Genomic DNA, 15,695 nt, shown 5'->3' with positions numbered 1-15,695 from the left:
AGGAAATGTAGGTTTTTACTTCCAAAAAGGTTTAAGCAAAGTCCAAAATAAGCAATCCAAAGTCATTCACAGGTAAAATCAATCAGTTTTTCAATCCAGGGATAATCCAAATATCAAATTCCAGTGTCAGAAACAGTTCAGTATCAGACTTACATTAAATCCAGTAATATCAGTCAATTAGAAGAAATGGAGCAACAGCAATACTTTCCAACAGAAGGAAACAGAGACACTCACTCAGACACACTCTCTTCTGAGACTAAGATTAAACAACCCAAGTTTCTGGCTCCATCTTATGGCTGTTTGAAAAACCACACCCAATTGCAGTTTTTGCAATCTCTTAAAGACATAGTACTAAAATGTTTATCCTGGTTTATATATTTCTAACCCAAATACCTGTTAGGTGACTTATATTCCTAACACATACCACTACTGATCCTTTCCTTTAGTTGCCATATGCCTGCCCAGTCCATTTGTCCTTCTCATCTTTCTTCCCTGTAGCAGCCTCACATATGTTTGTCTCCCCAGTCTTCCTTCTCTTAGCTGTGACTGTTGTGCTTGAATTCAGTAGTTCTTAGTAGGTTGCCTGTCCACAAATAAGGAAGAATTCATCTTGGTAGCCAGGGAAGATTACCAACTGGAGTATAACAGTTTACTATATAGATCTCTATATACTGTACTATACTGTATTTATCCATTTTGCTCAACCATTTTGACTATCCCCGAGCTTCCTGGGCAAGGATGCAGATGAAAAGATGTTAATTTAGGCCTGAGTGTCTGTTCTTCCTAGGTTAGGTAATTCCAAAATGATAAAATATATGAATGGCTACAGACTTTGCTTCAGATTCTAACTCCAAGGCCTAGTACTGTTAGGAGCTAAATTAAGCTTAGTTTGCCTTTTCATTTCCAGGATTTCTAGTTTAAGAGGTATCATAGTTTGATCAGAACCCATGGACAGGAAAATCTTTAGCTTTATGGTGTTGGGAGACAGTTTATCCAACAGGTTCTGGTTCCAGATAAATAGGAATTAGCCAGAAATTATTAAGGGAACCAGGGACATTGGATAAAGTTTAACTTCACTTAAAAAAATTAAAATTGCCAACAATCACTAGGTTCTTTAAATAAACCAGCTTTCACCTAGAGGATGGCATTTGGGACATACTTGGAGATTTGGAGCACTGTCCTCACGAATTTACCTTGAACCTTTCCAAGGATAATATTAAGGATTTAGATCTAACATTTTTTCATATACTGTAGGATTTAGCTTCAAATAATTAGATAGTCACAAGTACAAAGCTTTCCCTTTTTACCCGGAAGAAATGCAAGATACTTGAAGCACATTTCTGTGTTATCTCCATTTGAACTTGGACTGTCTTGCTTGGAGCATTGAAAACTCCCCCATCTCCCATATTTAAAATATTGGATCTATTCAGCCATAATGCCATGGACGTGGATGAAGTGAGATTAGAATAAATGGTTAAAATAATATGTAGGGCTTTGGATTACCTATCCAAACTACTACAAGGATCTTGGGTTCTGCATATGGAAACATGTTAGCTATTATAAGCAAGTGGGAAATGTGGAAAGTCAAATCCATCAAAAAGTCATGCTAGAACTACTGCATTTTGCATTTTGAGCCCAAATTTTGAAAACTGGAAGTCTTTATAGTATAAAATTAAGATATAACTTCGTTTTCATTGTTTATGAAAAAAAGCAAGTACCCATATAGCAAGTTTTAATCACTTTAAAATAAGACTTGCAGTGGAATCTCAGTGTACCCTCTGTGAATAAGAGTTCTTTAAATCCACAGCTGAGCTGCAGGTCCACAGAGAATTTGAATGACTGTAAAATATAAGGATTTCAGAGATTTCCTATTTAGGTCATATTATGTGCTGTCTACCTAAATAAAGCTTATGTAAATCAGAGGATATTTGTATAAAAAGTAGTTTTCAAAAAGTATTAAGACCAGGGTTTTATAGTAACAATATACATTTAGTGTGTGGATGTGTTCCACCAGAGTTTATAACTAGACCTCAGTTTATTCATATAGAAAATGGGATTATTTTGTAAGATTGGGTCAATTCTTTTGGATCTAATGAGGTAAATTACCAAATGTATTTAGCTGGCAAGTTATGTATACTTAAGATCCATGAGCCGCTTGGTTAAAGTTAGTACAAGGGCATCACACTAAAGATTCCCTGGTTGTTGTTTTCTGTATTTAATAACAAGGGCTGGATTGGTGTTAGGAGTGTTTTTAGAACCCTTTACTCAGGCTGCAAAAAGGTTTATTTGACGGTGCGGATAACGGTGCGGCTAAAGCAGTAAGGCTCCTTTTGCCTGCACTGAAAGTTATGCCATTGCCTATGAACCGCTCACTTCATACACTGTACTAGAGCAGCAGTTTCAGCCTCAGAGCTGTACATCCCGCCTCAGCCATCTCTCTTCCACTCATTTTTGCATTTGCGCGCCCTTTCAATCCCAAGTGACGTATCTCCCGCCGCGACCAATCAGCAGTCTCTTCTGGTCAGGACAATGGAAGGTGTTCCTCCAACCCGCTTAGCTCCTGCCTCGGCGGCAGCCAATAAGAAGAAGCCTGTGTTGAGAGTAATGTTACCAGTGCCGAGAAGAGTGAGGAGGCTGCGTATCGATCCAGCTCACAGCCATTGCAGTGAATTGGACTACATACTAGATTCAGGCAGCCTTGGTGGCCAGTGTGAGCGTGTTTGCGACTTGTTTGAACTGCGGTTCTTGAGTGTACGAGAGTGTGGCACAGGGTAAGTATATTGCGGGGTCCTCGGCTAAGAAGCCAGGCGGAGTTGAGGAGGCCGACGCTCCCAGCCTGGCAACGGTGAGGCTATGGGGTGCGAGGGGCAGGATTCGTTCCTCACAGCCACACACACAAAGGGGGGAAATCGGGCTGGGACCGAGTAAACACTTTCCCTCGTCACCTCGGAGGAGGAGGAGGGTGGCGGGAAGGCGGTTAAGTCGTTAAAAAAAATAAAATAAAGCCGCCTGGGGAGTTTCGAGAAGTGGGGGAAAAGAGACCGTAAATCCTGGGACCCCCCCTCCCCGTCGTGCCCCAAGATCCCCACAGTCACGATCCGTGTAAATGGAGGAGGACGAGGACTCGAATCCGTTTTAGCCCGGCAAGCGGGGCGGCGGAAAGCGGTCCAAGTGTGAATAAGCTGCTTACATAGCACGGCGATACAGAGCCATCTAAGCCATTGCTGCAGCGTCTGTGAAGGGTTGGTGGTGGTGGGGGGGAAGAGGAGGAGAAAGCGGCGGACTCTCCACACGGACGCCGTGGTCGGTCGAACGAGGAGAGGGGAAAACGAGGCAAAAACGGGGAGTGGGCGCGGTGTTTGTGTGTGTGTGGGGGTCGCCTCGCCCGCAGGAAGCCCCGCGATGCTGAATTGCAGGAGCGTTTCTGGGCGTTGCTGGCCTCGGGGCGATAAATCACCTCGGGAACTGCGCCTGCTGTAACATGGCTGACGAGAGCCGTGTGTAGAGCAAGAGAAAACAAGGCGAGAGGAGGGCTGGCTTGCGCGCAAGGCAGAAGGGGGAGGCGCGGGCGGGCGGGCGGGCGGGGGCGCAGTTCAGGAGAACTTTTTCAAGGCGCCTTTTCTCCCTGGGCGAGAAAGAGCGCCGGCGACCGTTTAAAAGTCCACATCGGCCGCAGGTGAATTTTTGCCTTTTTTTTCCCCCCCTTCCTCTCGGCAACCGCTCCCCTTCCCCCGCCAAGGACTTAATCGGGGCTTTAAAAAAAAAAAAACTGAAAGGAAATGTTCTGGCGGGCTTTAGGAGAAATGAGACACTTCCCCCCCCACCCCCCCGCGTTCGCATTGCTTGCAATGGCTGAGTGTGTGCGCCAGAGTACAGAGCGCACCGACACACACACACACACACACAAATGGCTGAGTGTGTGCGCCAGACTAACAGAGCGCGCACACACACACACGCGCGCGCGGAAGGAAGGAGCCATATTCTCTCAGAAGCAGCGGCCATTCCGAGAAGCGGCCTCTCTTCCTGCTGAACGGCTCGCTGCAAAGGCAATGGACGGGCAGCAGCGCTCTCGCTTATGTAGAGGCGCCGCCACGCAGCGGGCAGGGCTCGGGTCCCGCGCACCGGCTGCCAGCCGAGCTTTTCCGCCGTAGCGGAGCTTCCGCGAATCGCATTTCAAGGGGACTTTCTCTCATCAACAAGGCGTTCGCACAAAATGGAAGGAGAATCGCTGCTGCCGGTGGTGACCTTCTTAAGCAGAAGCCTGCGCCATTGTACCAAAAAAAAAAAAAAATATCCGACCCGCTTCTTCATATAATACTGAAGCACATGGAATTAGAAGGATTCCCTCAGTTGGACGGTTTTAGCTATGGCGGCTGCGTCCTTGTAAAAGAATGTCTGTTAGTTATTAGGTAAATTTTTCAACCTTAAAAAAAACAACTCGCACGTGATAACTTCACTTACCCATAATGAGGACTTCGCGTTACTTTTTCCCACAGCTTTTCTAAAATTACCTGCCTGCCTACGTTGGAAACACTTAATAAAGCACGTTAAAATGTTTACTATGGTGTGATTATTTTTCTGTTGTACTTTTAAAAATGCTCTATTATAGAATGTAAATTAACAAAGTTTAAGATGTATTACATTTTTCATATTGTACGTTTGGAAATTAAATTTATTTAAAATAATATTTTCTTAGGGTAAGGCAAATTAAATATAGTAACATGTTCCTTATAGGTTTATCTTTTTCCTTATGTTTTTTATTATAGAGTCCAATTACTCATATATCCTTATTTATTCCTGGGAGTTTTTCTGACCTCTGTTTCCATATAGATATGAGTACTTGATTTTTGAGTCTTGTTTACCTGACAGAAACTTCAAACTGGACATGTTTAGTGAGGGGGAAAAATATTTTTGTGTCCACAGGCCAACTGGTAGAAAATTGCTTTTATGGCAACACTGGCCAGAACTGTAACATATTTCCATATTTAAATTGTGCCAATTAAGGCAGAAATACTTCCTGAATACCTAAGAAAAGTCAGAAACAGTATTTTTGTTTCTTAAAAAACAAGTTTAATACAAATAAGGAAAACCATTTAAACACTTGAAAAAACAAAATATTTAAGTTATAGACATTAACTTGAATATTGCTGGATCAAATTTAAGTATCTAGTAGGAAACTACTGTAGTTATATTTTAAGCCCTTGTCTAATTCACACTGGGACAGTTTTTTATTGCTTTACCAACATCTTTTTCTGTCTGTTAGTGGCAGCTCAGAACTCAATTGCTTTTAAGAGGCAGGACTTCTCTTTTTGATTCAGTTATAAAAGCCTGCAGAACTACAGCTTTATTTTATTGCCTATTATGTAAAAATAATGACAGAACTCTTCACAAACCTTTATTTTAAATCCACAGTTTTCTTAACCAGATTTAATATTCCTTATAAACTTGTTTTGAAGTATGGAAATTCTGTCTATGAATATGCTCACTGTGTGCTTATGTGCCTGGAAAAGTCCATGATGCATGCATTCCTCTGTCACAATATTGTAGAACTCAGAAAAATTATATTCACATAATCCAGTGAATTGGTGAAGAATTGTCAGTCTGGTTTCAAAACATCTCCAGAAATGTTGTGTCTGGCCTTAATCTGCCAAAAATGTTCTGGCATTCTAAAATGTGGCATGCCCCTTCACAGGCTGAGACCTGTTTCCATCTGTTGGTGAAATTGGTTGTTGCACATGAAAATTGGATAATTTAGTACCAATTTAGTATTTGTGATTAAGTACTACACCATAAGAAGGTTGAGTAAAGGACAATGCTGCATGAATATCATCTGGAGAGGTCTCATGAAAAATTGCAAAGTAACATGGCAAAGAAAATCTTTGATTCAGGTAAATGTATATACATGCCTGTGCATGGAGGGTAGTTGGGTTATACAATAAACAAGGTGTGTTTGAATTTAATTTGAAAGAAACAAAATTCAAACGTTACAGACTTTTTGACTTCTGGCCAAATAAGTAGAAAAAAATTTTTCTCTAGGATTTAGTATCAATTTATGTTATGTGTCATAAAATTTATAGATATATGTTATGTATACACATTCCTTGCAGTTAAGGAAAATACACTTTGAAACTAGTGTAACATTTTGTGATAATTTGTATAAGCCCAGACTGTTTTTGAATTATCACTAAAACATTCACCTGTAACATTTTTTGTAAATGGAGCATTTGTCACTATTCATCTCCTAATGTGCTGGCAACTACAGTACCAGGAACCTAATACAGCAGAACCTCTGGTCACGAACATCTCTGACCATGACCAAATCAAGTTCCAACCAAAAAATTCATTTCCCCTTTCGCACCATTTTTTTTTTTTTTTTTTGGTAAGTGCCAAAATTAGGTTTGGGTCACGACCAAATCGGGTTGCAACCAAAGTTATGGAACGAATTGTGGTGGTGACCAGAGGTTCAACTGTACTATACAGCATATGCAGACTTCTGAGATTCTGCTGTCCTTATGTCTCCAGAGGATTTCCCAATATTTGTTACAGATTTGCATATATTGTTATAACTGTTGGATTCCTTGTTTGTCCAATCACATTTGGCCAATAAAGTATTCTATTCTAAACGTTCAGGCTAAGGCCACATTTCAAGGACACATATATATATATACATATATATATATATATATATATATATATATATATATATATATATATAATATATACATATACTATAATATATAATACACATATATACATATACATATATACGCATATATATACATATACACACACATTCATTCATTCTCTGGTCTTGTCGGAGGGGAGGGTTTTGGGGTTTTGCACATACTTAAGGAGTTAATGCATTTCTAGACTACATAGTCAGATATGGTTTGATTATAACTTTTAAAATAAATAGTTGTCCCCAAAGTTAGATAAGAGTGCAGCTTTATCTCAGAATGTAAATTTTAGCATTCTTAATTAAATTGCTTACTATGAAATCCAAAATAGTTTGTCAGGAATTTCAATTTGTCTTTTAGAAATCTTCAAAAATGGGCAAAGGTGATCCTAAAAAGCCAAGAGGTAAAATGTCCTCATATGCCTATTTTGTGCAAACCTGCCGGGAAGAGCACAAGAAGAAACATCCAGAAGCGTCAGTGAATTTCTCAGAGTTCTCAAAGAAATGTTCAGAAAGGTGGAAGGTACTGCTTGCTAAAATAATAATACAAAGCACACATATATCATTTTTGATTATTTAAATGTCATTTAAAAATATTTTTATCCAAACTAGAAGGGGATAAACGTTCATTAAGGATGCTTTCTGGTTATGTTTTTTTATACATAGACAATGTCCGCTAAGGAAAAGGGGAAATTTGAAGATATGGCACGAGCTGACAAGGTTCGTTATGAAAGAGAAATGAAAACTTATGTACCCCCAAAAGGAGAGTCAAAAAAGAAATTCAAGGATCCAAATGCACCAAAGAGGCCTCCGTAAGTAGATTTTTATAGTTTGTATATATGTAGTAGTATTACACTTATGCACACACAGAAGATTTAACAATTGGAAAATAATGCTATGCTTATTTTGTGTCCTGTTATAATGTACTATTTGTGAATAACACTTAATTATTTTAGTATTTTGCTATGCAAAATCCATTTGTTAAACCTTATTTGTTCTGTAAATCTATTTTCAGTTCAGCATTTTTCTTATTTTGTTCTGAGTATCGTCCAAAAATCAAAGGAGAACATCCTGGTCTTTCCATTGGGGATGTTGCAAAGAAACTTGGAGAGATGTGGAATAATACATCTGGAGAGGATAAACTGCCCTTTGAAAAGAAGGCTGCTAAACTGAAGGAGAAATATGAAAAGGTAAATTACAAATCCATTTTAACATAATTAGATCGGAATAATAAATTCCAGACATTCATTAGCAGTATGGCCATATGTTTATGCATTTTTCCTCAGAGTATTAAATGCTTATTTTCTCTTTTCATATTAAAATTCCAATTTGGATAAAAAATGAAATCAGTGCATGTAGTCTTGTATGCTTTTAGTGGCATGTGAGTTCAAATCCCACCTTAGTCGTGAAAGCCAGCTGGGCCAGTTCTTCTCTCTCAACCTCTCACCTCAGGGTTGTTGTGCCGAAAATATGAGGAAGGATGCTTGCCATCTTGAGTTATTTGTAAAAATATATGAAGGCAGAATTTAAATAAAAATATATTTTTAAATGTGGAAGCTGGAATATTAGGAAGACTCTAGTAATTTTTAAAAGTAATTTGGGTTAATAATTGCATCTTGTAAACAACTTTAATAAATTCATAATTATGGCTTTACTGCATATGGATTCATATAAAATATTAGGATCCCATTTTAGAAAATGTGAAAGAAGTATTTATGGAATTGTCACAACCATAATAGGAATTTTATAAATTTGGAACGTAAATTGTGGTACTGCCAAAATATACTATATAAGACCACTTTAAGTTGTGGGATTATAACACATGGTTTCAACTGGGGATAGGGACTAGGGAAGGACTGAATAACATGAATGATGGCTTTGTATTAGCATGATGAATTTGAGTTGAACATCAACACTTTAGAGCACTCTGAATATTTCTCAAATATAAAACACAATTTAGAATATGAAAACACAGACTTGGCAGTGGAAAAAAGTTTTTAAAAACAGATGAAGTAAAAATTAATTACTGGAGGATTGGCTTACTGGGTTTTACTATGCAGTTCAAAGGAATATAGTTTATACATGCTGAAGGTGGCACCATCTACTCTAAGTGAAGTGTGAAAAGTTGAATTCTTTCATTTAAACTATTAAGTGTAATCACAACCAGCCTTCTGTGACATCCAAACATTTTTTACATTCGGAATTACAATTTTGACTGATCTGCATTTAAACTGAATAACTATTGATCCCATTATAAACAAGAGTTTTTTTTGTGTAAACAAAATTCTTTTTTCTTTTCAAACCAAGGATATTGCTGCATACCGAGCTAAGGGAAAGCCTGATACAGCCAAAAAGGTAGCTCCTAAGCCTGAGAAAAGCAAGAAAAAGAAAGAAGAGGAAGATGATGATGATGATGATGATGAGGACGACGAGGAAGAGGAGGAAGAAGAAGAGGAGGAGGAGGAAGAAGAAGATGATGAATAAGTCTTTTCGATCAGATTTTCTTGTCTATAAAAGCATTTAACCCCCCTGTACACAACTCACTCCTTTTAAAGAAAGGAAAAAAATTAAGCATAAGGCTGTGTAAGATTTGTTTTTAAACTGTACAGTGTCTTTTTTCCTTTTTCTTTTTTTTGTATAGTTCCAAACTACCAAATATGTCTTTTGGTAGACTTGTCCTTTAGTGGTATCACAGTGGCCACTAATGTTGCCTAGTACAGAATGGGGGTTGTAAATTGGCATGGAAGTTTAAAGCAAGGTTCTTGTTGGTGCACAGCACAAATTAGTTATACATGCAGATGTAGTTTATTATTCATCTTGAGTTGTCTGCCTCATAAAATAGTTGTTCTGTTAACTAAATACCACTCTGTAATTGAAAAAGAAAAAAAAGTTGTAGCTGTTGACATTCTGATTGCTTCTAAGTAAATACATTTTTAAAAAATTTAGTATTGTTGTCCTTTTAATAGGTGCCCTTGTAAAGTCAACATTTCCCTTTTTTCCCTCTGGAAACCTTAACTTGTTACGTTTTTGCCCTTTTGGGATCACGTCAGAATTTTGTCTCTTCATGTAATAAGTTGATGGAATGATAACAAGAGCTTTGAGCAACATGCCCTATATAATCATGATAGGGTAAGAAATAAATATATACCGGAATATGCAAAACATGCTTTTCCCCATGTAACTGGTCACAATAAAAAAATGTTCTTAACCAATTTGTATTTGCTCAGCTTTTGCTATGTACAATATTCTACTGAGTTGTATAAATTTGCCAGTTTTGGAAGGATGAGAATTAAAATACCATTTCTGTGGCATGAAGTACGTCTAGGTGAAAAATAATTTAGGATGCTTCTGAGACCACTAAGTATACTCAAGTTGATCTGCAAGGAATTTACATGTATGACTTCATTGGCTAGTAGTAAGTTGAATTTGCAAATACTTTAATACAGAGGAGAGTACTCTTATCTAAGCAGGTAAAGTTAAATACTAAATTACTGTAATCCTTTTAGGATACCATGTCAAGTGATTGTGGGCTTTATGCCATGGATACTCCTGGTAGTAAACATCCCACAATAAAATACTTTACTTTGCTAATGTTTTTTATAAGTGATACCATTGATTGATTTGTATAAATTCATGTTTTCAATCCACTACTAGTTTTAGCCCATTTTCAAAATTTTGTATTGTCTCAGATTAAAATGAGATGTATCTTTTTCTGTTACCTTTTATAACATTTTTGATGTCTGCCCATTTTGTAAGTTAAAATAGCAGTAGGGGGAAAGTACGTTTTTTTTCCATTTAGCTGTGAAATATAACATGGTATTCCAAGCTCTGATTTGATAAAATATAGATTGCTTTGAAAACCAAAGTTAAATTTTTTGCATTTTCAATAAAAATGCTGGCAGTTATAAACTCGGCGGAATAATCTGGGGATTGATTGAGAATTCTGTAGTTATGAAATAATGGTGCCAGTGTTTAAAAAATAGCATTCTTGTAATTTTACACACTTTTTTGATGGAGTATTGTTTTGTTATACAATTTTGACTTAAAATTCTTACTTCAATTTTGCATTTGTTTATGTATAACCTCAGGAGAATATTGAACATCTGATTTCCTGGTTGATACTAATAAAATAATAATTACAGAGGTTTATATATTTAGTTAAGTTATTTTACTTAAAATAATTTTCACTGATTTAAACCACTCCAGTATATATATACCTACACTATTGAAATTCCATAAGCAGCAATATTTGTCACTTAACATGCAATAGTATTATTAACCTTCAGAAATACAAAAAAATGTTCAAGGAAGGCGTTTCATGACTCCATAAAATTGTTTCAGTGGGTCTGCAGTTTATACTAAGTCTGTTGTGGAAGGGACAAAAAAAATATTTTTATGTAATTTGTAGACAATGTAAGCCTATGAATATCGGATAAGAAATAAAACTCAAGTCAACATTTCTCCAGATAGCTACAAATTTCATTCCCTGTTAACTTTTAAAACCAAGCTTAATTCTACGTAATTTCTCTTTGCCCTAGCAGTTTGTTTATTGCACATTTAGGAGAGCCACCAGCTCTTATAAATACTGGCATAAGTAATAATAGTGGTACTTGCTAATCAAGTAATGTAAATAAGTAACCCACTTAAGAATATTGTGAAATGAAGCACCATTTTTATTTCCAAGATTTTGTAATGTAATTATCCCAGTTATGCAGACAAAGTATAGAAAACTCATACTGAAGTGAAAGGATAAATTGTTTAAAGGATTAAGAGACCTATAACAAGTTTTTAGTTATAAAATGTTGGAGGTAAGGCACTTCATGTAATAAGTTGATAGAAAGAGCTGTATTTGCATAATAGTCTAAAGTGAGAATCCTACCTGGATTTTACTGTTCCCCCAAAATGATACAGAATAAACCATTATTCTAGGTGTACCTTGCAAATACCTCTAGGATGAGAATCCAGTCTTTTCAAAGTGCTTATTTTCTGACACAAAAAGTAGCACCAGGCATTTGTAAAATACCTTTGGTCAGATTAGGTATTTGGAAATGTATGCTCTTAGTGTCTTAATGAACAAATGTCAAGTCTTCAATTTCAAAAATCTAAAATTGATTTTCAAATTAAAGTTTCAAAAGATTTTTGTAAAGATTTCAAATTTACAGTAATATTTTAGCCATCTGTAATGTAAGCGGTAAAAACTAAGCACCTTTCTCAGGCAGCAGCTGAATACTTGTGACAAAAGCACCTGCCTGTATATCCTTGGAAAGAAGTTTTGAGAGACATCTTGTCTCCCAACATGAAAAGTTTTGCCATTATGATAGTAATGCCATTATCTTACATAATTTTGTTGTGAGGCCGTAATTTAGACTTAATAAGTGCACAATTATTTTTCTATCCTGAATCTGAATTCATTACATGACCATAAATTGTAGTATTCATTGGGAAAAAACAATGTTTTCTCTTTGGTCTGAAAAAGTTCCTTTTCGGTCTGAATAGTTCCAAATATTAATTATCTCTTGTTACCATTTTCTGCCATTTTTCCTCAGTGCTACAAAGTGACCCGATAACTTTAAAATGTTCATGTCTTGAAACGCACACATGCACATACAAAGTAACCAGGTGGAGCTTTGATCTGCACCATCTTGACTTTAACCACATACTGGACACTGCACTTGTCTTTTTCGTACTTATTATCACAGTGATACTTCTAGAGCTCTTGTGATTTTATAAACCTGAATACTTTAGTTCTGTTAAAATTAAAATATACTTTTTAGTGAAAAAATCTTTAAACTGAGGAAACCAGAGATGAGAGAATTTTACAAAAGGAGATGAGGGAATCCAGTGGATTTTTCAATATTTTCTGCATATTTTGAATCAATTTGCTAGTTTCAAGAGGTAGCTTCTTGTGTTACAGCATTTCTGTTTAATCTCCCAGACCAGATGTCTCTCAATTGGTCACAAACAGTGCACGAGAATCAGTTTATTAGCCCAAGAGACGTAACACCTTTGATACATTAATAACTGGCCCTGGACAGCCACTGGGCTCACTGTTGCACCCTGGGCATATAGATTCCAACATGCAGTATCTCTTTTCCTGAGGTACCAGGGGCATGAAAGACCATCCCAGACTGGGCAAGAGCTGAGGTGCCTTTTCCTGTTTGCATGCTCCCCCATAACTTAGGGATTTAGACTGAAGAAAATGGAGCTCTTTGTCCATAAACCAGATCAAGAACTCAGATAACATAATCAGTTGGAAGGGACCTTGTAGGTCATCTAGTCCAACCCCCCGCCCAAGCGGGAGACCCTACACCATTTCTGACAAATGGCAGTCCAATCTCTTCTTGAAAGGCTCAAGTGATGGCACTCCCACAACTTCCGAGGGCAAGCTGTTCCATTGGTTGATTGTTCTCATTGTAGAAAGTTTTTCCTTATTTCCAGGTTAAATCTCTCCTTGTTCAGTTTCCATCCATTATTCCTTGTCTGGCCTTCAGGCGCTTTAGAAAATAGCTTGACCCCTTCCTCTCTCTGGCAGCCCCCCAAATATTGGAAGACCGCTGTCATGTCTCCCCTGGTCCTTCACTAGAGTAGCCATCCTGTAACCGTTCATATGTTTTAGTCTTCAGTCCCCTAATCATCCTGGTTGCTCTTCTCTGCACTTGTTCTAGAGTCTCAACATTTTTTTTATAACGTGGTGACCAAAACTGGGTGCAGTACTTTAGGTGTGGTCTTACTAAGGCTTTATAGAGTGGTATTAGTACATCCCTTGATCTTGATTGTATCCCTTTTGTTAATGCAACTTAGGATTGCATTAGCTTTTTTTGGCTGCTGCTGCACACTGCTGGCTCATATTTAGCTGATTGTCCACTAAGACTCCAAGATCCCTCTCACGGTTACTGCTATTGAGTCTGGTTTCACCCAGACTATATGTGTACTTTTGGTTTTTCTTGCCTAAGTGTAGGGCTTTACTTTTCTCTACACTGAATTTAATTTTATTAGATATGGCCCAGTGTTCTAGTCTGTCAAGATCCATCTGGATCTTGAGCCTATCTTCTTGGGTGTTAGCTATTCCTGCCAGCTTTGTATCATCTGCAAATTTGGTAAGTTCCCCTTCTATTCCCTCACCTAAGTTGTTCATGAAGATATTGAAGAGTACTGGGCCTAAGACAGAACCTTGTGGCATCCCACTGCTTACTTCCCTCCATGTAGACTTAGACCCATTAAGGACTACTCGTTGAGTACAGTTTGTCAGCCAGTTACGAGTCCATCTGATGGTGGTGCTATCTATTCCACTTTTTTCTTGCTTACTAAGAAGTAGGTTGTGGTCTACTTTGTCGAATGCCTTGCTAAATATATTATGTCCACAGTATTTTGCTGGTCTCCTAATTTAGTCACTTTAGTCACTCCTACAGTCTTAACTGAGTGCCTTGATGCAGGGCTAACGGCAAACACTTTTCGGCCTGACCCATTTGGATGCAGGCTTCAGACTTCTCTGCAGTCTAAAGTTAGAGCAAGGAAAACCCATGATGGTGGAAGGAGTAGTAGTCATGTGGGGATGATTAGGCCCCCGGCCTTAAAAATTCCTTGGTTTGCCCTGTGCAGATGTGGAGATCATCTTCTCGGTCTAAAGACGGATCTATAGTGCCTGGTTACTTGTAAGCTGCTCCTTCTTGACTCAGTCAGTCTGGCTTGCTCTCACCTCATTGGTTACCCTCATGGCAATAGACAGGAATACCGCTGCTCTCCTTTCGTGTACTCCTTACCACTAAAGAGATTGAATTTTGCAAAGTTTCCTAAATATTGTTTCCTAAGTATTGTTGTGAGTAGTAGCAACCTATTCGGAGGGCTGCATATCACCCAAAGGTTGTAAGTTAAAAGCTCCACTCCTAACCCTTACTCTTGATATCGTGGCAACAGGGTTCTTTTTGTCTTTGTTTAATGCACACACGTGAACTGTAACACATTCTGAGTGCAGGTGCCAATTCAAGTTGAGGCTTAGTTCAGAAAATTCTTAGGAAACACAAAGCAAGAGAAATATAACACATTCTTCCAAATAAAAGATTTCCACCTTGTATTCATGTGCCATATTTAATAAAGCAATAAAATAAAGCTATGATTTGTTTTTGTTTGCTTCTCGTGGTTCTCTGTCTGGAAAAAAATGCATTACAACATTAAGGCATTCTAAATAATTTCTATAAAATATGGCATGCTTTTTAACTGAGCCTGCTTGCAGGAAAAGTTGGTGGTTAAAAGTAGGTAATATTGATTTCCTTGTAAACTTAATATGTCTATGCATATATACCCCGTTTCCCCAAAAATACAACCTACCCTGAAAGTAAGTCCTAGCTTGATTTTTACACATGCACCCAATATAAGCCCTAATTAAGATCCTGCCCACTCCAAAGTGCATGGGTAAAAATTAAGCTAGGGTGAGAATGGGGTGTGTGTGTGAAGTCGCCCTACTACTTACCTTTGGACAGTTGTAGCCAGGCCTTGCACACCCCAACACCTGCCTTGCCGGCCCATTTCTTTTGCAGCCAACAAGACTTTCCTAAAGGCCTCTGTAGCTGATAACAGAGCTCCAGATCGATCTGGAACTCTGTTATTGGCTGCAGAGGCCTTCAGGAAAGTCTTGCCAGCGTCAGAAGAAGCTCCTGAACGCCTCTGAAAGCAAAAAGGAGGCCGGGGATGATGCGTGCAAGTGAAGTTAGTCATTGGATGACATACCCCCAAAATAAGACCTGGTGCCTTTTTTCTGGTGGCAAAAAAAGAAATAAATAAGACAGTGGCTTATTTTCGAGGAAACATAAGTTACTTACAGAAGAGGCAGTTGTCATACATTTACTTTCACAATATAAAGATTTGTCCCCTAGTTAAATGTTAAATCTAGAATCATTCACTCACTCACTCACTCACTCACTCACTCACTCACTCATTCATTCATTCATTCCTTTTGATTTGATTTTGCCCAACTTCAATAAAATGAACCATCCTTTGAAAATGTCCATTATAAGAAATATGC

The 15,695-nt window shown here is 37.9% G+C and overlaps 1 protein-coding gene and 1 long non-coding RNA gene across 3 annotated transcripts; both read left to right on the top strand.

Moving 5' to 3' along the window:
* Nucleotides 1-2,612: 2,612 nt before the first annotated feature.
* Nucleotides 2,613-10,825, top strand: HMGB1 (high mobility group box 1). 2 transcript variants are annotated; one of them, XM_026675033.2, is made up of 5 exons: nt 2,613-2,771; nt 7,038-7,199; nt 7,343-7,488; nt 7,692-7,866; nt 8,984-10,825. In XM_026675033.2, the coding sequence occupies exons 2-5, from the start codon at nt 7,050-7,052 to the stop codon at nt 9,158-9,160; spliced, it is 648 nt and encodes a 215-aa protein (XP_026530818.1). In that variant the 5' UTR covers nt 2,613-2,771; nt 7,038-7,049; the 3' UTR covers nt 9,161-10,825. The 2 variants fall into 2 exon arrangements, with proteins under 2 accessions (XP_026530818.1, XP_087822459.1); XM_087966333.1 differs by lacking the exon at nt 2,613-2,771 and adding an exon at nt 3,596-3,676.
* Nucleotides 10,826-12,347: 1,522 nt separating this feature from the next.
* On the top strand, nt 12,348-14,782 carry LOC148130405 (uncharacterized). Its single transcript, XR_015749764.1, has 2 exons — nt 12,348-14,648; nt 14,689-14,782. It is a non-coding gene; the product is annotated as an uncharacterized LOC148130405 (long non-coding RNA).
* Nucleotides 14,783-15,695: the final 913 nt, after the last annotated feature.

The sequence above is a fragment of the Notechis scutatus genome, chromosome 5 (genome assembly GCF_049901735.1).
Source record: "Notechis scutatus isolate UNSWTSFEM ecotype Mainland chromosome 5, rNotScu1.2, whole genome shotgun sequence".
Classification (NCBI taxonomy): domain Eukaryota; kingdom Metazoa; phylum Chordata; class Lepidosauria; order Squamata; family Elapidae; genus Notechis; species Notechis scutatus.
Note: the sequence above shows the minus strand (reverse complement) of the source record. Positions and strands in the feature narration are given on the sequence as shown.